The sequence below is a fragment of the Sus scrofa genome, chromosome 3 (assembly GCF_054392235.1).
Source record: "Sus scrofa isolate SSC_HxYL_T2T_F1_AM1 chromosome 3, Sscrofa_HxYL_maternal_Yorkshire_Landrace_v2.0, whole genome shotgun sequence".
Taxonomy (NCBI): Eukaryota; Metazoa; Chordata; class Mammalia; order Artiodactyla; family Suidae; genus Sus; species Sus scrofa.
Genome location: NC_139385.1, coordinates 70012089 through 70038271, shown reverse-complemented (window position 1 = coordinate 70038271; position 26183 = coordinate 70012089). Strand labels below are relative to the sequence as shown.

General features: G+C 44.0%; 1 protein-coding gene across 2 annotated transcripts in view; it reads left to right on the top strand.

The window, feature by feature from the left end:
* Positions 1-26183, top strand: part of SMYD1 (SET and MYND domain containing 1) — a 52496-nt gene that overhangs the window by 4832 nt on the left and 21481 nt on the right. Inside the window, 4 exon segments of one of the 2 annotated variants that reach the window (NM_001160089.1) lie at positions 14831-15007; positions 18107-18320; positions 20914-21044; positions 24595-24633. In NM_001160089.1, coding sequence (NP_001153561.1) covers positions 14831-15007; positions 18107-18320; positions 20914-21044; positions 24595-24633 — 561 coding nt within the window. 2 annotated transcript variants of the gene reach the window in all.

Below are 26183 nucleotides of genomic sequence, written 5' to 3'. Positions count from 1 at the left end.
CGCCTTATAACATAGTCCTTAGTCTGGTTACGATTTCTTTACTTTTGCTGGTTGGAAAGACAGGTGGTCGGCTTAATGGTCAAGGAGCAAGACTAAAACAGAGATAATTCTTTCAGACCTGACAAATGTATAGCATGTGGACTACCATGATCCCTGGCAGACATGGCTAATCAATCAGGCAACCCCTTCCTCCAGAACTTCAGCTTGGCCTGAGTTCTTTTCAGCAGGGTACTCCAGGCAGTCACCGCCCATCAACCAATCTGGCCTTTAGAAGGAAGCCTATTTGCCATCCCTTTTAGGTATTTTTGGATTGGATGCTGGAAAGGGATGAAGGACAAATTGGTGAGTAAGGCTAATTTGCCAAGGAACGGTCTATCATGGATATGGCCTTATAAAGTGGGTGAGCTGTTAAAGGTTGCTTCCTGTCCCTCGAGCTCTTAACTTTGAGGGTTCCCAGTTTTAGGGAGGACAGAGAACAACAGCTCCATGGTTCCTTAGCCTGAGTGATCCTGCTTGTTTCTGCATGAGGCAGGGCTAATCTGGGAATGCATGATGCTGTATTCTGATTTTTAAAAAGCTTATTAAATAATTAAAATTATTACTAAGTAATAATGAAATTATTTTATTAAAAATAAAAATAATAAAAATTTATAAATGACAGAAAAACCAATGTAAGAAAATAAAATTCTCTGCAACCTCAACATTTAGAGGAAACTACGTTAACCTTCTGACATTTACCCTTAATAATCTATTTTTTTCTTTTTTCAAAAATTGAGGTATAAGGGACTTCTTACAATTGTTTTATGCAAATGTGATGCATATAAATATTTTCTTTTTTTTTTCATGGTTGCCCCAGTGGCATATGGGAGTTCCTGGGCCAGGGGTTGAATCAGAGCTGCAGCTGCAGCCTATACCATAGCAACAAGGGATCTGAGCTGCATCTGTGACCTGTGCCACAGCCCACAGCAATGGCGGATCCTTAACCCACTGAGGAAGGCCAGGGATCAAACCCGAATCCTCACAGAAACGATGTCAAGTTCTTAAATCACCAAGCCACAATGGGTACTCCATAAATATTTTCCTGATCCTAATGATTTGTAGGTGGCAGGTGGTAATGGGAGAAACACTATATGTATTTTTTTCTTTTTTTTTAGGGCCACAGGGGTGGCATCTGGAAATTCTCAAGCTGGGGTTGAATGGGAGCTGCAGCTGCCAGCCTACACCACTGCCACAGCAATGCCAGATCCAAGCTTCATCTTCAACCTACACCAAAGCTCATGGCAAGGCCACATCCTTAACCCACTGAGTGGGGCCAGGGATCGAACCTGTGTCTTCATGGATACTAGTTGGGTTCATTACTGTTGAGCCACAACAGAACTCCAGAGAAACACTATATTAAATGCATACCTCTATTATAAAATGCTTCCCTAAATTCAAGATATTAAAATATCTGGAGGGTTATTTTACAATGAAAGGAATGTGACACGATATAATATTTTACCAGCTCTAGAATATAGATTTCATTTTTTAAAAAAAATTTATTGAAGTATAGTTGATTTACAAGGTTGTGATAATTTCTGCTATACAACAAAGAGATTCAGTTATACATGTACACACATCCATTCTCTTTCACATTCTTTTCCCACATAGATTATCACAGAATATTGGGTAGAGTTCTTTGTGCTATACAGCAGGTCCCTACTGGCCAATCATTCCATATACCTCAGTGTGCATGTGCCAATCCCAAACCCTCAGGACATATTTCATTTTAACATCTCTGAAATCATGATGTATCCTATAGTCTATGACTCATTATGGTTTAATTGGTAGAATTTTGATGTTGTTTCTTAATGGTAGAAAAAATGATGCATTTATGTAATTAATATATACATTTTTTCTTAACACAAAAGTGGAATTACTGTGCCACTTGTTTTCTTTGCTTATGTTGTGAACATCTTTCTAAACCATGATTATCCTTCCACACCATTTTTAGTGACTATACAATATTCCTTTTGTTCACTGTTGTCCATCAATTTAACAAGTGCTATATATTGGATATCAAGTTTGCTTTCCACTTTTCCTAGTAGATCTTTCCTTACATCTCTGACTATTTATTTATTTATTTTTTGCTTTTTAGGGCCACACCTGTGGCATATGGAGGTTTCCAGGCCAGGGGTCTAATTGAAGCTACAGCTGCTAGCCTACACAATAGCCACAGCCAGACCAGTTCTGAGCCGCATCTGCAACCTACACCACAGCTCAGGGTAATTTCGGATCCTTAACCCACTGAGTGAGGCCAGGGATCAAACCCACATCCTCGTGGTTCCTAGTCGAATTCGTTTCCAATGCACACAATGGAAACTCGCTCTGATTATTTATTAATGATTAACTCCTAGAAGTATTCATTTTGGATTCAAAAGACATTTTTAAGGTTCTTAATATCGATTTCCAAATCACCCCACCCAAAGGGGATCAAATCAATTTTCCTCATGAACCATATAGCGTTTGCAATCCTGTCCCAGTGCAGGTCAACACAGAAAGTTATCTTTTACTTTAGTCTTTTCAAACTCAACCTATACAACTTATATTTTGGTATTATTTTTAGAATTTTTTTTTTATTATTTTGGAGGTGAGAGGTTTTTTTAAAAAGATGTTTATGGGTCATTACACTTCTTTTGTAAATTGCCGATTTTCTATTGATGCCTTCATTTAAAAATTATATTGTAGCTCATTTGTTTTTTATCCCTTAATGTTTAGGACTTCTAAATTATTGGAACTCCTTTGTATCCTTTGCTTTCTTATCTCTTTGGGTTTCAATTCTTTTATAGACCTCAATTAGTTTTGACTTTCTTTAATTTTTCATGTCATCCATCTTAGTTTTAAAACTATCCCTTTTTTCCCTATCTTACATGTATCTTAAAATGATGTCTAAGCTTTTATTTTCTTTTTCCTTTTAGTTTATTTTTATTCCAGTTACTTATTGTCATTGCATCCTTCCTTTTTAAGCTTATTTCATTCATTTTATATCAAATGGAGTGAGAAGATAAATGGTTTTAATTTTAAGTGTGACTCAGGCCTTCAGCAAGGAGATTAGATCATCATCTTTGCTTAGTCTTGGAAGGACTCTTCCAGTCCTTTGAAGTACAGCCTCCATCTCTTCCAAACTATAAAATCAAGTAGTTGGTTAACCCAGCTGATCCACAGACCAAGGTCCAGGGGCACAGTTTATTACAAATGTACATAAAATCACACCATCGCCATCACCTTCAACCAAAAGATACCTGGCCGACATCAAGTAGATTCCGAAGAATTGACCAGGTGCAAGAATTGGAAGCACCTTTTTACAGTAACATTGAAGAACTTCTCTTAATAATCATCTACCAATAATGAAATGTCATTTGAAAGAAAGAGAGTTCTGAAGTTTTTTAATTGACAGAAGAGTGAGAACTGGGTATTCTTGACAAGAGTCATATTTCAGGTAAAAATGAGGGAGATAAAATGTCTTGGTCAGAGATTTTAAGAATTAAGTAGGTCCTGGACAGCCTTACCTTTAGAGGCACCAGCTCACAATATGGCAGTGTAGTTTTTGTTTGACCACTCCGAGTGGGCTTTTATATCGTTGCTTTTGAAACGATTAGTAATTTCCATTTTGCATTTTTGTTTAAATGTTTTTTGGAGCTATTGAAAGGTGTTGTCTGTCTCAAACATTTTCTGGAGGACCTGCAAGTTTTTTGGCCCTTGACACGGAGCTTCTATTGCCTTATAGGTAGAACAGGGCTGATGGCACTCTCTGGAGATGGAAAGGACTGTCTCCAAGATTGTGTATTTCTTGGTGCCAACCTGGTCAAATGATGTGCATGAAGAGTCAGGCCACAGAAGGGAATTGGGTCACGTGACCCTGAGAATCTCTCCCAGCCTGAGATTTGCTGGGTTGCACCATTTATTCAATACACACAAAAGACTCCAATGCAGCAAGAGAGGGATGCAAGGCTGATATAGGAATAAAGCCTGTCCTGATAATTATCTTATTTTAGCATTAAATACAAGAAATGGCACAGGAACGGTGCTTGTGGGCAGTTCTAGAAGCCAGAAATACTTTTTTTTTTCTTTTTTGGCGACCCCTAGGCATATGGAGTTCCCAGGCCAGGGATCAGATCCGAGCCACAGTTGCTACCTAAACTGCAGCTTTAGCAATGCTGGATCCTTAACCCACTGTGCCGGGCTGGGATCGAACCCGCATTGCAGCACTCCCAAGATGCCTCCAATCCCATTGTGGCACAGCAGGAACTCCCCCAAATACTATTTGATCATTCTTTTTTTTTTTAAGAGTTGCAAACACCTTGAATTTAGAGTATAGCTAGCCTATAGGTTCTTAACCTGAGTCCATTCATCCTTAGCTAAGGAAACACCTATAATTGGAGGATCAGTATTTATGCAGATGTGCATGCATGTTTTTATCTCTGGGGAGAATGTTATCCCTTTTGAAATTTCTCTCAATCCAGAAGTAGGTTGATACCCATAGAACACATGCAAAACTCTCTTACAGATGGGGAAACTTGAGGCTTAGTGAGGCCCTCCCAAGATCACAGAGGGGTGAGGCATAGGGCAAGTATGAATCTCCCATGGTCTTGTCTATCATCATTTTTTACTGCCCAACCCAATATACAAGCGGACCCAGCATTGCCTACTTAATTTTCTTTTGTTCTTGTCTGTCCAACGAATATATTTAGCCTTAATCAAAGAAAGAGTAAGTACCCATGAATTTCAGAAGGATACAAATCTGCTTCTGGGGCCTGAGAATTGTTAGATTCAGAAAATCATAGGTAAGAAATGGAAATCTACATGTGATTATATAGGGGAAAAAAGTGCTCATGATAACAAGCCGACATATTAGTTTTTTACTGTTGGTGTAAAAAATTGCCAGAAATTTATTATGTAATGCTGGAAGCCAGAGATCTGAAATTGGTGCACAGGGTTATATTGCCTAGACTTTTCTAGCTTTTACAGCCTGCCTGCCTCCCTGGGCTTTATCTTCAAAGCACTGGCAAAGCATCTTCTCCTCTGACTTCATATAAGGACCCTTATGATTATGTTAGGCCCTCCTAGATGATTCAGGATCATATCTCCATCTCAAGGTCCTCGATCTTTTTTTTTAATGACCACACCTGCAGCATATGGAAGGCCCCAGGCTAGGGATTGAATTGGAGCTGCAGCTGCCAGCTTATACCACAGCTGTGGCAACACTGGATCCAAGCCACATCTGTGACATGCACTGCAGCTTGTGGCAGCACTGGGTCCTTAACCCACTGAGTGAGACCAGGGATCGAACTGACATCCTCATGGATACTATGCCAGGTTCTTAAGCTGCTGAGACACAATAGAAACTCCAAGGTCCTTGACCTTAATCACATCAGCAAAGTCCCTTTTGCCACATAAGGTAACACATTCTTAGGCTCCAGGATTAGGACATTCAATGATAGGAGTTTCCTATTAATCCAGTTTATCACAAAAGATGTTAAAAGGTGGAAAGGATAGTGAATTTTTTTTTTAATCTTCTTGACCAGTTCCTAAATTATTGTTTAAAGAGGTGAGGAGTTCTCTGGTGGCTCAGTGGGCTAAGGATCCAGCATCATTACTGCTATAGCTTAGGTTCGATCCTTGCCCCAGGAACTTCCTCATGGCAGAAAAAAAAGAGTTGAAAGTGCCTAAGAGAATAAATATATGTATACATGTAATAAAAAACAAAGATGAAAACATGAGAAAAAGAAGGGTATTTTAAATGAGATTAATGTCAGGAGGTTTTTTTCGAAAATCAAACCAATTATGAGCTTCTTCAGGACCAGTGGAGAGATGTGGGCTGTTAGCCCGGGTAATTCTATGTGGGCCCATGGAACACCAGAAGTAACCATGGCATATGTACAAATACACGTGTAGCTTTTAATCTGGTAACAGCTGGTGGATAGGTGATGGGGATAAATGATTCTATAAATGGAAATAATTTAATAAAGGGATCAGAGGAATTCCTGAACAGTGAGTTCAGAAAATGAGTGAATAACTTTGTGAAAGTATTCAGGTTACAGCCTTAGACATTTGCACTTGACCTTAAAGATAAATCTACCACAGTAGATTTAGAAATATGTCTCTAATTTGGCACTTTAATTTAGCTGTGAAGATAAGATGTGTTGACATGTCAGTTAAGAGATGAATTACTAAATTTCATTAAATAATTCTCAAATGCAGAAGTTGGGAAATAATTGTCTTTTTTTTTTTTTTTTTTTTTTTTTTTTTTTTTGGTCTTTTTAGGGCCACACCCGAGGCATATGGAGGTTCCAAGGCTAGGGGTCCAATTGGAGCTGTAGCCACCGGCCTACACCACACCCACAGCCACAGCCTTAGCAACGCCAGATCCAAGCCTCGTCTTTGACCTACACCATAGCTCACGGCAACGCTGCATCCTTAACCAACTGAGCAAGGCCAGGGATTGCACCTGGGTCCTCAGGGTAACTACTCAGATTTGATTCTGCTGAACCACGATGGAAACTCCAAGAATTAGTTTTTAAACATAGTTTAGGTCAAATGTTAGATTGTCCCCATCACCATGTCGCCTTCACTCATTTGCATTGTACTCTGAGTCTGGGGAAGAGGGGTTTGGTGGCAGCTGGAGGGCAGGAAGTTAATGTAGATCTTAGTAGCAGGTGTGTAAGTCTTGTCCTATAAGTTGCAGCAGAGAAAATCTTGAGAATTGCTTTTTTTTTTCCCCCTTAAACAACAGAAATTTATTCTCTCACAATTCTGGATGTTAGAAGTACAAGATCAGTTGTCTGCAGGGTTGTTTCTTCTGAGGCCTCTCTCCTTGATGTGTAGGTGTGACCTCCTCCTCGTCCTCTCAAGGTCTTCCCTCTGCCTGTGTCCTAATTGCTTCTTCTTGTAAGGACACCAGTCATACTGGATTAGGGGCCATCCTAAGGATCCTCTTTTAACTTAATTGCCTCCTTAAAGGGCCTGTCTCCAAATACACTTATAGTCTGAGGTACTGGATTGAGCTTCAGAATATCAATTTGGGGTGTAGGGGCACAGTTTAGCATGTAAGAAACACTAGTTAGTTACAGGGAAAATGCATAACTTGGAGAAAGCCTGAAGGTATTTTTCTTTTTCCTTTTTCTTTCTTTCTTTCTTTTTTTTTGTCTTTAGTTTTTTTTAAGGCTGCACTGGAGGCACATAGAGGTTTCCAGGCTAGGGGTCAAATTGGAGCTTATAGTTGACAGCCTATACCACAGCCACAGCAATGCCAGATCTGAGCCATGTCTGTGACCTGCACCACAGCTCATGGCAACACCGGGTCCCTAACCCACTGAGCAAGGCCAGGGATGGAACCCGAGCCTTCATGGATGTAAGTTGGGGTTGTTAACCACTGAGCCACAATGGGAACTCCAAGGTATTTTTCTATTATGGATTCATAATATTTTAATTAAAAAAAGAGGTCCATCAAATTAATCCACTGAAGAGAATTTCCATTTTAATAAAAGAGATGTTAAAAATAAATAGGCAATCTCTAGGTCTGGCCTAGGGAAGCAGTACCACCTAACTTCTGCTAAGCTAAATAATTGCGCAGGCATGAATCCAGACATGGCCCATAAAGGTTGACATGGGTCATTTAAAAACAATACTAAGTAGATGCCGTGGGGAAAAGAAAGTGAGTGTAGCAACTGGTGGTGTTTCTCTCTATAGAAGCCTCTAGTGACTCCCCTTTGCCTGCGGAAAAAGGACTTGCTACCAAGGGCTGCATTCCAGGGGCTCCATAGTCTGGTCATCTTCTGAAAACTATTTTCTGATACGGCGGTCCTCTGCTCTCGTCAAACAGCTCTTCTGTCTCCTATACACGCCTGGCCTCCCGGCTCCCCCAACCCCATGGAAGCCTTTGGCTCTTGCCAGTACCTCTCTGTGTAGAAGAACTTGACATTCTCAGTACAAACTCGGCTCATCTTTAGAGGGTCAGAACAATACTTGCTTGCCCCCTTGGTGACTGCCTTGGTGGAGGCCTCCCCTCCCCACCTCCGTGGAAGCTGGGTCTCCCCTCCTCAAACCCTGCAGCAGATTCTCAGGGTGTTCCTGGACCGAACACCTCACTTTGCTAACTTGTGTTTATGCCCCAGCCTAGCCTGGGGACTGCTGGAAGGTAAAGTTTGTATCTTTGTTGTCTTGAAGGCCCTCTATCGCCTAGCTTGATGCACGGCACATAATAGAGGCTGAATAAATACTCTTTCTTTTTTTGGCTTTTTAGTACTGCACCTGCAGCATATGGAGGTTCCTAGGCTAGGGGTCTAATCGGAGCTGCAACTGCTGGCCTACACCACAGCCTGGCAATGTGGGATCCAAGCCATGTCTGTGACCTACACCACAGCTCACTGAGCGAGGCCAGGGACTAAACCTGCGTCCTCGTGGATGCTAGTCAGATTTGTTTCCACTGAGCCACGTCGGGAACTCCTGCATAGTAGTTCTTACCACTTAATCCCTTGCTCCTATCTTCCCTTCAGCCCTTCCCTCTCCCCACTGGGAGTCGGTTTCTGTTTTTGTTATACTCATCTATTTCATTCATTAATTAATTGGATGCGCCTCCAGCATGTGGAAGTTCCCAGGCCAAGGGATCACACCCGTACCATAGCAGCAACCCAGGCCACTGCAGTGACAATGTCAGATCCTCAACTCACTGAGCTACCAGGGAAATTCTGTTTTCTTTTTTAGATGCCACATATAAATGATAACAAACAGCACTGGGTTTTGTCTAATTTATTTTATAAGCATAATACTCCACGTCCATCCACGTTGTTGCAAAGGATGCCCAATAAGTACCTGTGGGAGAAGAAAGAGGGGTAGGAACAAGGAAAGAAGAGTTTAGAATATTGTAAAGTTCTCTGGGTACTTGGGACATGTGATACTCTTGATAGGTGCCCTCTCTCTCAATTTTTGAGAAGAGACCTTCCAGTAGGCTGAGAGTTTTTAAGTAGCCCAGAAAGCCAGAACTGTTGGTCCAGTACTCTCTGGCTGTGCTCATGAAGGACTCGTCCACCTTGCAGGCACCATCTCTTTGCCTTTATCTCTCCAGTAACTGGTTATTTCCATACAAGGAGCTGAGCAGCAGCTGCCCTTCCATCCCTCTTGACTCTGACAGATGACATAACCCAGCGCTGCCGAGCAAAGAGTGAGCAGGGACTCACTGGCTAGGGTAGGGCACACTCAGGGCTGCAGGCAAAGCAGGTGGGCTTGGTGGCTTCTGCTGCCTTCTGTGCTGGGCGCAGTGGCAGGCATCAGGGACTTCTATGGGGATATTACCCCACTGATGATAGTGATGGCCTATACTCTAAAGGGTGGTGGCGAAGGTTTGGCAAAAAAGAATTGCTGAAAACATCTTTTTGGGAGTTCCTGTCGTGGCTCATTGGTAACAAACCTAGTATCCATGAGAATTCAGGTTTGCTCCCTGGCCTTGCTCAGTGGGTTAAGGATCTGGTGTTGCCATGAGCTGTGGTGTAGGTCACAGATGTGGCTCGGATCCTACGTTGCTGTGGCTCTGGTGTAGGCTGGCAGCTGCAGCTCCAATTTGATTCCAAGCTTGGGAACTTCCATATGCCATAGGTGTGGCCCTAAAAAGCAAACCAACCAAACAAACAGATCACCTCTTTGAAAACGGCCAAGTTCTGTGTAAATGGGACTCTTGTGGGGGTTGGAAATATGAGACTAGGAGGAGAAATGAGGCTTGCTGAAGATCACTCACTAAGCTGGCTGAAAGAAGCACTCTTTCTCCTGGAAGCTAAAAAGTGGTTTTAAGTGAGGGAGGGAGAAATGGGAAATTTGGAAAACAGCTATTCTCACCAGTTTACCACCAACACACACTAAATTGGGAATTTGAGATTAACAGATACACACGGCCATATATAAAATAGACAACAAAGACCTACTGTATAGCACAGAGAACTATTTCAATATCTTATAATAACCTATAAAGGAAAAAATATGAAAAAAATCTCTATATAGAGAGAGCTGAATCACTTTGCTGTACACCTGAAATTTTTTAAATTATTGAAGTATAGTTGATGTATGATAAGTTACAGATGTATAATATAGTGACTCATAATTTTTAAAGGTTATACTCTGTTCATAGTTATAATAAAATATTGGTTATATTCCCTGTTTGTTCAGGGTATCCTTGTAGCTTATTTTACACCTAAAAGTTTGTTCCTCTTACTCTCCCTGACCCCCCATACTGCCCCACCCCTTTCCCTTCTCTGCACTGGTAACCACTAGTTGGTTCTCTATATCTGTGAATCTGCTTTTTTTTTTTTTTTAACCTTATTTATTTATTTTTTCTTTTCATGGCTGTACCTGTGGCAAATGGAAGTTCCCAGGCTAGGGGTCAAATCAGAGCTGCAGTTGCCGGCCTACACCACAGCCGCAGCAACTCGGGATCTGAGCCGAATCTGCAACCTATGGCACAGTCGAGGCAATGCCGGATCCTTAACCCACAGAAGAACTGAATCTGCATCCTCATGGACACTATGTGGTCCACCCCACTGAGGCACAATGGGAACTCCTTTTTTGGTATTTATTGCATTTTTTAGAGTCTATTTTTTAGACATCCATATAAGTGATATCATATAGCATACGTCTTTCTTTCTTTCTTCTTCTTCTTTTTTTTTTTTTGGTCTTTTTAGGGCCACACCCTTGGCACATGGAGATTCCCAGGCTAGGGGTTGAATTGGAGCTGTAGCTTCGGCCTACACTACAGCCACGGCAACGTGGGATCTGAGCCGCATCTGCAACCTACACCACAGCTCAAGGCAACACTGGATCCTTAACCCAGGGATCAAACCCTCATCCTCATGGATGCTAGTCGGGTTTGTTAGCCACTGAGCTATGATGGGAACTCCAGCATTTGTCTTTCTCTGTGTGACTTATTTTGCTTAGCATGACGACCTCCAAGACTTCATATCTTTTAGAGCCTCTCACGGGGGGAATAAAGAAGAGGAGGTATTCCCATCAAGGGGGGGTGTCCTTGGCCCTCTACCTGTAGGTCTCTTTCCAGCTGGGATGTCTTCCTCTCTGGCGGCTGCCTGGCAATTAATGGGGCTGGAGGAGAGCAGGGGCTCAGACATCACCCGGCTCAACCTCCCCACGTGACTGATGGATGGTGGACCAGACTGACATCTACTGGGTCCTCATTCAGTGCCAGGCTCTGGGCTGCTCCTTCACATGGTGTTTCATTTAATCTTCAAATCACTCTGAAAGTGGTAGAATTTTGGAACCTCTTTGTAATTTTCTTCTTGCTTGACTTTTTTTTTTTTTTTTCCTTTTTAGGGCTATACCTGTGACATATGGAAGTTTCCAGGCTAGGGGTCGAATAGCAGCTGCAGCTGCTGGCCTATACCACAGCCACAGCAACACGGAATCTGAGTCACATATTCGACCTACACCAGAGCTCATGGCAACACTGGATCCCGGACCCACTGATTGTGGCCAGGGATTGAACCCATGTCCTCGTGGATATTAGTTGAGTTCATTTCCGCTTCACCATAATGGGAACTCCTCTTGCTTGACTTTTTAAAAATACCAAGTATATTTTATTAAAAGGTAATAGTAATCAGTCTAAAAGATATCAAGATCTAGGTGTTGCTATTTTCATTTTCACATAAAGAAAGGAAGGCTCAGAGAGGTTGGCATATTTCCTTGAGGTTACATAGCACATAGACAGTGGAATTAAGTGTTGAACCCAGCTCTGACTCACTCCAGATCTGACTTTCTATAATACCCATCTTACCACCAGCATAAAGGAGTTGGAAACCAGTAGGACAAGCTTTATTTTTTTTAAGCAAGAAGGCTTCCTGACACTTCTATGCATAACCCTGCACCCACCCCCCGCAACAAGAAAGGGCAGAATTTAGTTTTTCTCTCATCTCTACATCCATTTCATGACACTTAACATTGCAGCATCAGTAGCACCTTGGATCTAGTTAGAAATGCAGACTCTCAGACCCTACCCCAGACCTGCTGAATTGGAACCTGAATTTTAACATGATCTCTGATATGTGCATGCACACTAACATTTGAGAAGCCCTTCTCTGCATCAAATCTACCCCTTTCTTTGTTTCTAGTTCCAGCCTTGTGGTTAAACCTTAATGGCCAGTGGGGTGATGGAGAGAAAAGTCAGCTTCGTCTCAAGGATATCTCATTAGGGGATAACTTGCAATACTTTCTGGGGATTTCACCAGTTTTTATTTTTTTATTTTATTTATTTATTTATTTATTTATTTTATTTTTTTGTCTTTTGTTGTTGTTGTTGTTGTTGCTATTTCTTGGGCCGCTCCCGCGGCATATGGAGGTTCCCAGGCTAGGGGTCGAATCGGAGCTGTAGCCACCGGCCTACGCCAGAGCCACAGCAACGCGGGATCCGAGCCGCGTCTGCAACCTACACCACAGCTCACGGCAACGCCGGATCGTTAACCCACTGAGCAAGGGCAGGGAACCTACTGTGAGTTCACTAGGAGAAAAATCATTGATCACATTTCCTTTTGTCTTTTTTTAGAGCTGCACCCATGGCATATGGAAATTTGTCAAATCGGAGCTGCAGCTGCTGGCCTATGCCACAGCCACATCAGCACCAGATCCGAGCTGCCGCATCTGTGACCTACACCACAACTCACAGTGAACGCCAAATCCTCAACCCATTGAGGGGAGCCAGGGGTTGAACCCTTGTCCTCATGGATGCTAGTTGGGTGTTGTTACCACTAAGCCACAGCAGGAACTCCCTGATCATGTTTCCTTTTTTTTTTTTTTTTTAAACACTAGATTTATTGAACAATAGATTTTTTTCCCTACATAATCTTCATAACATTTTTTTGAAATTTTATCTTTAATTTTTTTTTTACAGAATGAAATACTTACATTTAAACACAATTACATTCACACAGATTATTATATCATGGATCTCAAGAAACAGATTAAGTGACTCCCTCTGGAGAAATGGAATGGAAAATATGCTGAGACAAATAGGAAATTTATTCTATACTTTATCCCATTTTGTATAGCTTTCATTCTTACTATTTAGTATTATCTATTACATTTCAATTTTCTTTTTCTTTTTTTTTTTCTTTTGTCCTTTTGCCATTTCTTGGGCCGCTTCTGCGGCATATGGAGGTTCCCAGGCTAGGGGTCGAATTGGAGCTGTAGCCGCCAGCCTACAACAGAGCCACAGCAATGCAGGATCCGAGCCGCATCTGCGACCCACACCACAGCTCACGGCAACGCCGGATCGTTAACCCACTGAGCAAGGGCAGGGATCGAACCCTCGACCTCATGGTTCCTAGTCGGATTCGTTAACCACTGCACCATGACGGGAACTCCGACATTTCAATTTTCTTTAAAAATTAGCATTATATTAAAATTGTTATATTATGCAACTAAAATTTATAAAGAAGAAAGCCTTATATACCGTTAAATATTTTATATAGCATAATAAAAAGAATAACTTAACTGGTAAGAATAACAAAAATAATATACCCTCTGAAAATAAGTAAAATATAAAATGCATAAATTGGTTAAAAAACAGTGAAACTATATACATATGTCCTCACAATTTGTTCACGTTTCCTTTTTATGAAAAGTAATTAAGTGTTTATTGCAGCAAAGTGATTGTAAAACTTCTCATAAGACAATATGAAGGGGAGCTATTGAACTGGTGGTTGAATCAAGTTAAGGCCCGATAAGGGATTATACGCATGATTGTAAAGACCTCTCCATCAACCAGTCAAGGGTTAAGTCTACACTGGAGTATCTTGGGGCATAGTTAGGTTGGGTTGCCGCTTCTGGGCAATTGTAAATATGCCAGCGTAATTCTACCCTTCCTCTCTCATTAGGAAAGCTTAAGCGAGTGCAAGGGAGAGAGGAAGATATTATTACGGCAATAACCTTGAATCTGCCCTAACTTGTAAAGAAGCACTAGCCTTTCATGCTCGTGTGTACTTCACCATTACTAACATGGTGCCTCACAGCAGATGGCCACACAGGAGATTGTGGAATTGGCTACCCATCACCCCCACTCTCTCTGGGAGCCAGGAGAATACAGCAGGTGACATCAGTGACCTCAGTAACCCTGTCATTCTTACACTTTCAAAACACACAAAGCTATGACATTTCACGGGTAGACTTCATCTTGGGTAAGAGACACCATGTTACATGTCCCATCATATGGTAAAGAGTTAGGATTTTTTTGTTTTTTGGGGAAAAGGATATTCCATTTCAACAATGAGAAGAACATGCCACACAGAATGCCCTCTCCTAGGCCAGGGTGCCAATGACTTGTGACTTTTGACAAGAGGACTGTCAGGAATTTCCACCCTCTCCCTTGGCCTAGAAGACTTCCCTGGTTCCTCAAGAGTCTCCTCTGTTGTGACCCAGGAATACCCTATGGGCCCCTGTCCCCCAGTCACAGTGCTCCTTACACTGTATGATGATCCCAGGTTCAGTTGTTCCTCCAGCAGCTTGTGGTATTCCCAGTGCCTAATGCATATAGACTGTAAATCTACATGTATCGAATTAAAGGGTAGTGTCTCCTACATTGGTTTTACTTAAAAATACCTGCTAAAAGAATAGTTATCAAAAAAAAAAAGAAAATCAGTTATAGCTAGAGGGGACCTTTGGAAACCCAAGCCCCTGCTTTTGAAAAGTGGGCATCTCAAGTGTAGAAAGACAAGGATGGCCCGCTGACCCAGGGACCTGAACCCCAGCCCCTCAATGGCCAGTGTGGTGCCCCCGGTCCCATGTTTTCTCCCTCCATTTCCAGCCTTGTGAACTTCGTGTGCCACACCTGCTTCAAGAGGCAGGAGAAGCTCCATCGCTGTGGGCAGTGCAAGTTTGCCCATTACTGTGACCGCACCTGCCAGAAGGATGCTTGGCTGAACCACAAGAACGAGTGTTCGGCCATCAAGAGATATGGGAAGGTGCCCAATGAGAACATCAGGTCAGAGCTGCGCCCCGGGGGTTGGGCTTGGGATTCCCAAATGTCAAGCGGGGGAGGGAGGCAGGGATAGCATTCCCAGGTCCAAGCAAACGGGGCTGAGCGCAAACTGGGAACAAACCGCAAAGAATCAGGATATGGTTCCTTATTCCTGGTCCGGAAAGCCCATTTATAAGGGGATATGTACTTGCTGGAGCTGGCTACAGATTTGCTCTGTATGGTTCCTCAATGCGTGTATATATATATATTTTTTTTTTGCTGTTGTGCCTGCATCATGTGGAAGTTCCCTGGGCTGGGGATCAAACCCACGCCACAGCAGCCACCCAAGACACAGCTGTGACAGTGCTGGATCCTTAACCCACTGCCCCACAACGGAACTCCCCCAATGCTTAATTTTTTAAAATAGATCTGTTCATGCCAAAAATTAGGAAATTCCATATTAAAAAAATTAGGGTTTCTGACTTTTTAAAAACAGGTGAAAATCTGGCAAAATGAGCTTGAGCTCAATAGCAATGAACCCCTTTAAAAAAATACAGTACTTGTTAAGTGACCACAACCCCACTAGTCCCTGTGGTTGACACTAGACCTCTGCACTCATTACACCCGAAAGGTAGGAAAGGCATTTGCATTTGCATCAGTTACTGCCTCCCCACCCTCCCTGAGGCCATCACTGAAAATCTCAGTGCCAATCCCCGGGGAGCCTCAATCCCAGAGCTCCCAGGTCCTTGAGCTCTGCTGGGGTAGTGCCTGATACTCTGCAGGTGGGTGCTTAGGAGGCTGGCAGTGGAGAACAGTGGAGATGGGGACGGTGATGTGGGGAGCATTATCGCTATGTGTAGAGAATGCAGTTAAAGGACAGATGGGAATCACTGGATCTGGTAATTTTAAGGAAACTGCAAACTGAAATGGTTCCATCAGCCTCCCCATGTCCCTTAGTTCCATCTATTGAAATCCTACTTCTCCTTCCCCTCCTCCTCCTTTTTTTTATAATTTCACTTGCATTTTATTTATTTATTTATGTATTTATTTATTTTGCTTTTTAGGGCCATACCCGTGGTATATGGAGGTTCCTGGGCTCGGGGTTGAATCAGAGCTATGCTGCTGGCCTACACCACAGCCACAGCAACATCGGATCTGAGCCACATCTGTGACCTAACACCACAGCTTACAGCAATGCCGGATCCTTAATCCACTGAGCAAAGCCAGGGATCAAACCCACAGCCTCATGGTTCCTAGTCGGATTCGTTTCCACCGAGCTACAATGGGACTCCTGTTTATTTATTTATTTATACATACATTTCCTTTTTATTGAGGTGTCATTGACATGTAAAATTGTAAGTATCTACAACATACATTGGTGACTTGATATCCATGTCTATTGTGAAAGGATTCCCTCCATCTGGTTAATACCTCGATCACCTGATGTATTTATATATATTTTTCTTTTGGGTGAGAACATTTATGTTCTACTGCTCTGTCAAATTGCAACGACATACAGCACAGTGCTATCAAGTATAGTCACCATAATATACCTTAGATCCTCAGATTTTATGCATCTTAAAACTGAAAGTTTGGACCCTTTGACCAACCTCTCCCTGTTTCTCCCATACTCCAGCCCCAGGCAACCACTTTTCTACTCTCTGATTCTATGAGTTTGATTATTATTATCTGATTATTATTTTTTTAGATTCCATGCATGAGTAATACTGTACAGTATTATGTATAAGCAATACCCTACAGTATTTATCTTTCTCTGTCTGGCTTGCTTTGTTTAGTGTAACGCCTTCAAGGTCCATCCACGTTGTAGCAAGTGACAGGATGTCTTTCTTTCTCCAGGCTGAGTATGCCCCATCATTTGTATACACCACATCTTGTCCATTCATCTCTCGATGGACACTTGGCTTGTTTCCACATCTTCGTTATTGTGAACAAGGCTGTCACGAACACGGGTGTGCAGACATCTCTCTGATATTCTGCTTAGTATTTGAGGCCCAAAGTTAAACGTTACCGCCTGTGATGGGAACTCCCTCCCTCCACGGGCACAGTCCCAGTTGGTAGTTTCTTCTGATACTGAGTCGAAACATATCATCCAACAGTGTCTAGTCTCTAAGCTTTGTGACCATTTCCTCATTATTTGGAGGCAGCACATACCTGAGCCAGAATCCTACTTTTTCCAGGGCTATCCCGGGTCCCCACAGGGGGACACCTTGATTTCCCAGCACCTAGGGTCCCCAGTACAGTCTCTGCAGAAATAACTGACTCAAAAGGGAGGTGAAAAGGGCTGGTGCTTTGCCAAGGGGGGGTCCCTCTTCAGAACAGGGTCAGCCTAGGCCACCAGCCCCTCCCAGGCATCTGGCCAGCCTGCAGCCAGTGGCAGGGAGTCACTAGAGTCACTAGAGTGTCGGCTGGTCACAGGCTTCATCTTGTGGGCATGGGCTGCCTGACAGGTAACAAGGGGGACGTCTCTGTCCTCAGGGTGAAGTAAATCCCTCTGAATCACACTCAAAGTTCTGTGCTTTCCAGGGGTCCCTTCTTGTCCCAGCTTACCTCACCTTCTCCCCCAGAATCCTTCACTCGGGCCAGGCACTCCCTGCTCCCTGCATACCACATCTGGGGCAGCCTCTGGCCTTTGCTTTTTCTGTTTCTCCTCCTAGATTGTCTTCTCTCTCTCTGATCATTAAGCATGTAAGTTCAGGGAGTCCCTTTGTGGCTCAGCATGTTATGAACTCAACTAGTATCCATGAGGATGTGGGTTTGATCCCTGGCCTTGATTAGTGGGTTAAGGATCTGGTGTTGCTACAAGCTCTGGGTATAGGTTGCAGATGCAGCTCCCATTCAACCCCCAGCCTGGGAATGTCCATATGCTGCAGGTGCGGTTGTAAAAACCAAAAAAAAAAAAAAAAAAAAAAGTCAAGTCACACATGATGTGGAATCCACTACCTCATTTAGTTTTCTCAGCGCCTTTGTGTTGGAAGGTCTTTGAGAGGACGCTTGACCCCCCGCTGACCCATGAGCCCCACCCCCGGGGCAATCAGCAGCTCCTTGTCCCCACTCCCCTATCCTTGGAATGTGCGCTCCCTATAACCCTGCCCCTCCGCACAGGCTGGCGGCGCGCATCATGTGGCGAGTGGAGAGAGAGGGAACTGGGCTCACCGAGGGCTGCCTGGTCTCCGTGGACGACCTGCAGAACCACGTGGAGCACTTTGGGGAGGAGGAGCAGAAGGAGCTGCGCATGGACGTGGACACTTTCCTGCAGTATTGGCCGCCCCAGAGCCAGCAGTTCAGCATGCAGTATATCTCGCACATCTTCGGCGTGGTAAGATTTCTCCCGAAGTCGGGCTGGGTGGTTGGGGTGGCTGCTGGGAGCGTCCGACTGAGGTTTCCTGATGCTGCGGGGTCAGAGGGGGGAGGGAGAGGCCAGGGGGTGCGCTGGAAGGGATCAGAGGCCTCAAATAAGGAACCCACCTGGTTGCCTTTCTGGTCTTGCTTTACTGTGAGGTCATACCTGCCAGTGTCTGAAGTCAGCATCCCACACACAAACTACACGTTATCTCCCAGCAGTCAATTTGATTGATTTACTTTGTTCATCTGCACTTCCAGTATTTTCTCTTCTCCAAAATGAAACCAAAGACTCAATCGCTATCCCTTCTTGCTCATCAGTCTCTTTGGAAATAAGACTCTTCCTTTCCCCAGATCTGATGGGCCAATCAAGGGAAACCAGGGAGGGTAAAGTAGAGGCTTTCCGGGTGGGGTGGGTGGGGAGGTGCGGGGTGGGGATGTGGACTGACTCTGCCTTGAGCAGCAAATCCAGACCTCTTGCAGTCATGAGTCCAGGAGATGGGGGTGGGAGCCCAGTGGATCAGCACGCTCAAGCCATGATCTGTGGAGGCATGTCTCCCGTCCAGCAGGCTTGGCCTCTTCTGGGGTCCTGGGAGAGGGTTATTGTAGTGACAACACATGATCACACTTAATATCTCTCCAGTCCTCACTAGTGCCAGTGCTTCTGCAATAGAGTTCTCCAGAGAGGCAGAACCACATCAATGTATATGTCTATCTGCCTGCCTGCCTGCCTGCCTGCCTGCCTATCTATCTATCTATCTATCTATCTATCTATCTATCTATCTATCTATCTATCTATCTATCTAGAGAAGGAAATTTATTTCCATGAATTGGCTCTTGTGATTGTGAGGGCTGCTGGTAGGCCGGCAGGCTGAAGTTCCAAAGAAGAATTGTGGTTCAAGTTCAAAGGCAGTCCGCTGGCAGAATTCCTTGCTTAAGAGAAGTCAGTCTCTGGTCTCTGAAGACCTTCAACTGATTGTTCGAGGCCCACCTACCTTGTGCTGGCTGATCTGCTTTACTCAAAGTCCACCAATTTAAACGCTAATCTCATTAAAAAAAAATACCTTCTCAGATCAATATTCGACTAAACATCTGGTAACCACCGTCCAGCTGCTTTGGCACATAAAATTAACCTTCACAACTTCCCAGATATTATTTTATGCAATTTTTACAACATAAGATGAACCCTGTGATTTAACGTTCCTATTTTATAGAACAGAAAGCCTAGACCCAGAGAGGTTATGCACCTGCTAAAGATCACACAGTAAGCTGGTATCCAAGGAAGGACTAGAAACTGTCTGATGCCAGAGTTCTTACCCTTAGCAGTTAGGCTCCATGGCCTCAGGGTGAGTGGGTGTTATAGACTGATCCTGGGTATCCTTAAGGGGGACCGAGCACTATAGCCACAGGATGGTGTATTCACCAGGGTAGAGCTGAAAGGACCCAAAGAGATCATTTAGTCCAACTTTTTCAATCTGCAGATGAGTAAATGGGGCTCAGAGAAGAAATGCACCCAAGGTCTTGTGGCTTATTAGCAATACCAACAGGCTTAACTTCACGTACTTACTGAATGACTGATGAGATTGAATGGAGAAAGTGACTTTCCTCCAGTATCAATAATGAATAGCCATGTGCTCTACATATCATTACACGTCTTATATTATCATTATTGATAGCGTGCCTATATATATTATTTTATACATATAGCATAAATATGTGTGCAGTTATTAATGTATTCCAGGTTATATTTATTCTCATACATTCTTTTGTCTTTTTAGGGCTGCACCCATGGCATATGGAGTTTCCCAGGCTAGGGGTCGAATTGGAGCAGTAGCCACCAGCCTACACCACAGCCACAGCAACTCCAGATCCCAGCTGCATCTTTGACCTCTATTGCAGCTCTTGGCAATGCCGTATCCTTTAATCCACTGAGTGAGGCCAGGGATCAAACGGGCATCCACATGGATACTAGTTGGGTTCTTAACCTGCTGAGCCACAATGGGAATTCCTTATTCTTATACATGGTTTTTTTTTTTTTTTCAGTATCTGGAGAACTGATATTTGGAATCTGTTTCTACAAATAACTTTTTTTAAGGAAAAGGAACTAAATCAAATGCCATATAGATAGTAAACAATTTGACTTGCCTTGCCTTCAGAGATAAATGATGCATCTCTCAGATTTTAAAATTGTGGACAGGGAGTACAAGAGCTCCACCAGACATGGCTGGGAAGAGAGAGAAACCAAAATAGATACTGGGGAAGACTTAAGTGAGACCCAGATATAGGAAAAGGGAAAGGCTTTTCGGAACCAATATTTCCATCTTGGGCCTTTTTAGAACCCAGCTATTCAAGACTTTTAGAGTGGTGATGCATTTTAGCAAATACAAGACTTTCCCATGGTACTAACCTCAGGGTCATTAGGCGTCACACAGAGAACGGGAGACTGTTTTGCTTCCAGACTCTTTAAGTATTTCCAGGATGAGACCAGGTTTTCTGTTTTTCAACAGCTGAATTGTGTTCTGTGCCAAGTCTATGTCTGTGAGGTGACTCTCATCTTTTTCTCTGGACAGATTAACTGCAATGGTTTCACGCTCAGTGATCAGAGAGGCCTTCAGGCAGTAGGTGTGGGCATCTTCCCCAACCTGGGCCTGGTGAACCACAACTGTTGGCCCAACTGCACCGTCATCTTTAACAATGGCAAGTGAGTATGTCTTTAGCTTGGGTGGGTGTGATGAGGATGGAGAGACCTTATGGCACTGTCTCGCCACTTGACTTAAACCCCAAATCAACTGTTGAACCTGACCTAGCATGGATTTTGAAGGGACAGAAACTAGACATTGTGTTCTGGAATAATTGTGAATAGGAGACAAGTAATGAGGAAGCCAACAGAGAATCCCACATAAATAATTTCTGAGTCTTTGTGTGTTTCTTGAAGTTAGATGTATGAGATGAACTTGTAACAGTTACATATTTTAGAAGCTGAAGGCTGAGATTTTCTATCTAGAGGTCATTGCAGAACATCAGACAGTGAGAAGATGCTTGGCAGGAGCATGCCTTTGTCAACTTCCCAGCAGAAATCAGAAGGCATGTTCAGGGGCTACCCTGAGAGAATTTAATAAAAGGACAATGGACAGAAGTGTGGGTAGATGATGTTGCTAGACCCTGACGAAGAATGGTGAGATGTCCAGGGTTTAGCAACATCACAAAACTGTTATCACTGCTAGACTCAGAGGACAATGGAGGAGATACTGTTCTGCAGCTGATGAGAGCCGGAGCCATGGAAGGGCGTCCCCTCCACCAACCCAATAGCCTGGCTGTGCCTGTTGAAAAACCAGCAGAACCCTAGCAAGGCAGAGGATGAGCTAGCAGTCTACACACCCAATCTCTCTCTCCTCCCACCTTCTGTTCTGACATTGACCCCCCAACCAGAAGCCAGAGGGCAAAGGAGCCTGGTGGATGAAGCCCTCAGCAGCCAGTCCCCCACCCCTGGAAGGCACACATCAGGGACAAAGAATGAAAGAAAGATATTTAGGGTGGGGCACAGGTGGAGAAGAGTCAGCAAACAGGATGAGCCCCTCACTGGTCTGTGGCTCAGGCTGGGGGGGGTGCTGGGGGCTTTGGGGGAATGAGGCATAAGCAATATTCCTTCTGCTCTTAGAGACAAAGGACAAGCTTTTTTTTTTTTTTTTTTTTTTTTTTTTTTTTTTTTTGCTTTTTAGGGCCACACCCCTGGCTTATGGAAGTTCGCAGGCTAGGGATTGAACTGGAGCCACAGCTGCTGGCCTACACCACAGCCACAGCAACATGGGATCCAAGCTACATCTGCAAGCTACACCACAGCTCAAGCAATGCCAGATCCTTAACCTACTGAGGGAGGCCAGGGGTCAAATCCACATGCTCATGATTACTAGACGGGTTCGTTACTGCTGAGCCACAACAGGAACTCTGGAAATAAGTGCTTATGACAGTGGCAAGTCGACTCTAAGCCATCAACAGCCAGCAGGTCTTCCCCCAAATGGAAGCTGAAGATAATGTTTTGTCTCATCCAAGAATTAAGCCTAAGCTACAACAGAGCGGGGACTCTGATTTCCCTTTACCTTCCTGTTTCTGGAAACAAGGGCTTTTAAGCACTTGGGAAAGTCATTCTAGCCTGGAAAGTTTATTTTGGACCTAGATGATAACCCTTTTGCAGTTGCGTTCCCCCCAAGCCTCTTGGGGGTCACTGACCTGGACCTCGTGAATCCTTTCCAGAGGCACTGGTGCCCAGAGGCTCTTTGCCTGCTTGGCAAAGAGGATCAAATTCAGCCACATGAAGGGGCAGCTCTTTCTGGATACCCTCTCCTAAGCAGTCACGACCCAGAGCCCTCTTGTCACTTCATGTAACAGCTCTAGGAGCCTGGGGGTTCTTTCTTCAAATCATCGCCAGTGCCCGCTCTGGCTTCTGTGCATCCACTAATTTCCAGCAGCCACATTTTACCCAAGCTTCTTGGCTGTCCTGCAAGAAGAGATGATTTTGCAGTCACTGTCTAGCTGCCTGCTATAGTGGAAAGAACAGTGGACATGGTGTTAGGAGCCCAGTTTTAACCCCAGCAATTTGTCTGTCTGACCTGAGCGGCCCGTCTCCTGACACAGTTCAAATGCTTCCCAAGTTAGATAGCAAAAGACGCCACACTTAAATTGTCCAGGATGGTTTTTAATAGGATAATAATAGCATCCCACTTTATTATTATTATTATTATTATTATTTTGGCTTTTTGCCTTTTCTAGGGCCGCTCCCACGGCATATGGAGGTTCCCAGGCTAGGGGTCTAATCGGAGCTGTAGCCCCCCAGCCTATGCCAGAGCCACAGCAACAAGGGATCCGAGCAGTGTCTGCCACCTACACCACAGCTCATGGCAACTCCAGATCCTTAACCCACTGAGCAAGGGCAGGGACATGGTTCCTAGTCGGATTCGTTAACCACTTCACCACAACGGGAGCGCCCACATTTATTTATTTATTTTTTAGCATTCTACTTCTTTTGTTTTGTTTTTGTTTTTGTCTTTTTAGGGCTGCACCCGAGGCATGTGGAAGTTCCCAGGCTACGGGTGGAATTGGTACTGTAGCTGCAGGCCTATGTCACAGCCACAGCAACACAGGATCTGTAACCCATTGAGCAAGGCCAGGGATTGGATCCTTATCCTCATGAATACTAGTCAGATTCGTTACCTCTGAGCCATAATGGGAATTCCCTTTAGCACTCTACTTTTATGGGTTTTTTGGTAGGTTTTGTGTGTGTGTGTGTGTGTGTGTGTGTGTGTGTGTGTGTGTGTGTGTGTGTGTGTTTTGCCAAACCCATGGCATGTGGAAGTTTCAGACCAGGGATCGAACTTGTGCCATGGCAGTGACCCAAGCTGCTGCAGTAACAATGCCGGCTCCTTAACCCACTGCACTATAAGAAAACTCCTTAGCACTCTACATTTATTATTTTTTTATTTTTATATTTTTCTTTTTTTATGGCCACACCTGCAACATATGGAAATTCCTGGGTCGAATTGGAGCCCCATCTGCAACCTACACTGCAGTTTGCAAGCAACACCAGATCCTTAACCCACTGAGTGAGGCCAGGGATCGAACCCTCATCCTCACGGACACCAAGTTGGGTTCTTAACCTGCTGAGCCCCAACAAGAACTCCAGCACTCTCCTTTTATTTTTTAATTTTTAAAATTTTTTGGTCTTTAGTCCTTTTAGGGCTGCGCCTGCGGCATATGGAGGTTCCCAGGCTAGGGGTCTAATTGGAGCCATTTCTGCCGGCCTACACCACAGCCACAGCAACACCAGATCCGAGCCGCGTCTGCAAACTACACCATAGCTCACTACAACACTGGATCCTTAACCCACTGAGTGAGGCCAAGGATTGAACCCACAACCTCATGGTTCCTAGTTGGATTCATTCCCACTGCACCACGACGGGAACTCCTCCAGCACTCTCCTTTTAAATGCAGGTTACAGATGAGAACGCTGAGGCCCAGTGAAGGGAAGTAACCTGTCCAGGTTACTTTGAACCCGTAACTTCTCAGTCCAAAGCCAGTGCACTTTCCACTAAACCAGGCATCTGGCCGAGGGAGCCCAGCTAGGAGAGGCTGGGTTGGAGGTTGTTGCGGTGTCCAAGGCTTTGATTGCATGGCCTGGAATGCTGTGCATCCTTGCTAGCCGTATGGGAGGAGCCCATGGTAATGACTTCCATTTGGGTGTCTGTTTTGTTTTTCAGTCATGAGGCAGTGAAATCCATGTTTCACACCCAGATGAGGTGGGTCAGTCTTTGGAAATGTCCCTGCTCCTCTGACCCATCTCCCTCACGTGCCTGGTTTGCTGGGCTGCCCCTTCCCGAGATGCCTTGGCTGCTGTCTGTCCTCCCCCCGCCCCAAGAGTCTCATCTTTGCCCAATTCTCTATTTTTAATGCATTTACATAATCATTTTGTGTGATTTGTATGTAATCATTTTGTTCCTCACCCACCCCCGCCCCATGACTTGCCTTGCCTGTGCTTTATTTTGCTTCCTTTTTTTCTCTCTTTTCCTCCTCCTTTCTCTCTCTCCTCCAACCTCAAAGCATGACAGTCCCCTCTAATCCACCTCATCTTAGCAAAACCCCACATTGTCCCTCTAAACCCTGTTTACCGTGAAATGAGGATTGTTGATGTTAAAGACCTACTTAAGGACCGAGTGTGTGTTTATAACCTCCAAGTTCTCATGCTGACTGGTTCTGAAAATAGTACCCATAAACTGTGATACTGTTGATATATATTGATGGATAGCGTTCTCTTTATTGCTTCTGGCCAACTATGAATTAGGGGTTTAGGTTGTATTTTACTTTTGACTTTTCTTTCTTTCTTTTTTTTTCTCTTTTTAGAGCTGCACCCATGGCATATGGAAGTTCCCAGGCTATGGGTTGAATGGGAGCTGTAGCCGCCAGCCTACACCACAGCTACAGCAATGCAGGATCCTTAATCCACGGAGCAGGGCCAGGGATTGAACCTGTGTCCTCATGGATACTACTTGGGTTTGTTACCACTGAGCCATGATGGGAACTACTTGACTTTTCTTAATGGCAACATCATGGCCCTAGATGGGTCTTTTTCTCAGGCCAGGCTTGAAAGTACTTGAAATGCTCTTTGGATTAACAACAAAATGCTACGTAAGAGTTTGGTGCATCTGAATCTATGTTAATGTGCATTGCACCTGACTTTGAGTGATTCCCATGATCTCCTGGGTTTGGTTTCACATTTGTAGAATAAAGGTCAAGATGAGAGTGTCTCTAGGGACCTTCCCAACTCTGTGGCTCTGGGCTTTGCCCATAGTCTCTACAAGGAATACTTAAACAAGTTGCCTACTTGTGGCTCAATTGGCTGAGCTACAGAATTGCCAAGCATTAGAGCTGGGCAGGGTCTGGGATCCAGAATGGAGTGCTGATCATCATTTATCCCCACAGTCCCAATTCCAGTTTAGGTAATTTGGGGCATATCTATGTGGATTTTTCAGACCTAAGTGATGTTAAATTCATTTGCTTTTGAAAACTTTAATATTGAAATAATTTGAGATACTCTGAGACTATAGGAATTGAGTTAACTATGATGAGAAGCAAAGCTACTGGACAACTCAATTGGCCACTGATTCCCTGTTGAATGAGGATGTGTCACTGGAGTGAACTGCCTCTGTGAAAGGGATGTAGGGGCAGAATTACTTACTTCTCCCACCAGAACCAAACAGCAGAGATCACACTCAACAGTGGCCCAGGAGTTTCTCCCATGCAAATCCTAAACTCAAGGGCATCAGTGCATCCCATTTCCTGTGTGTTGCAG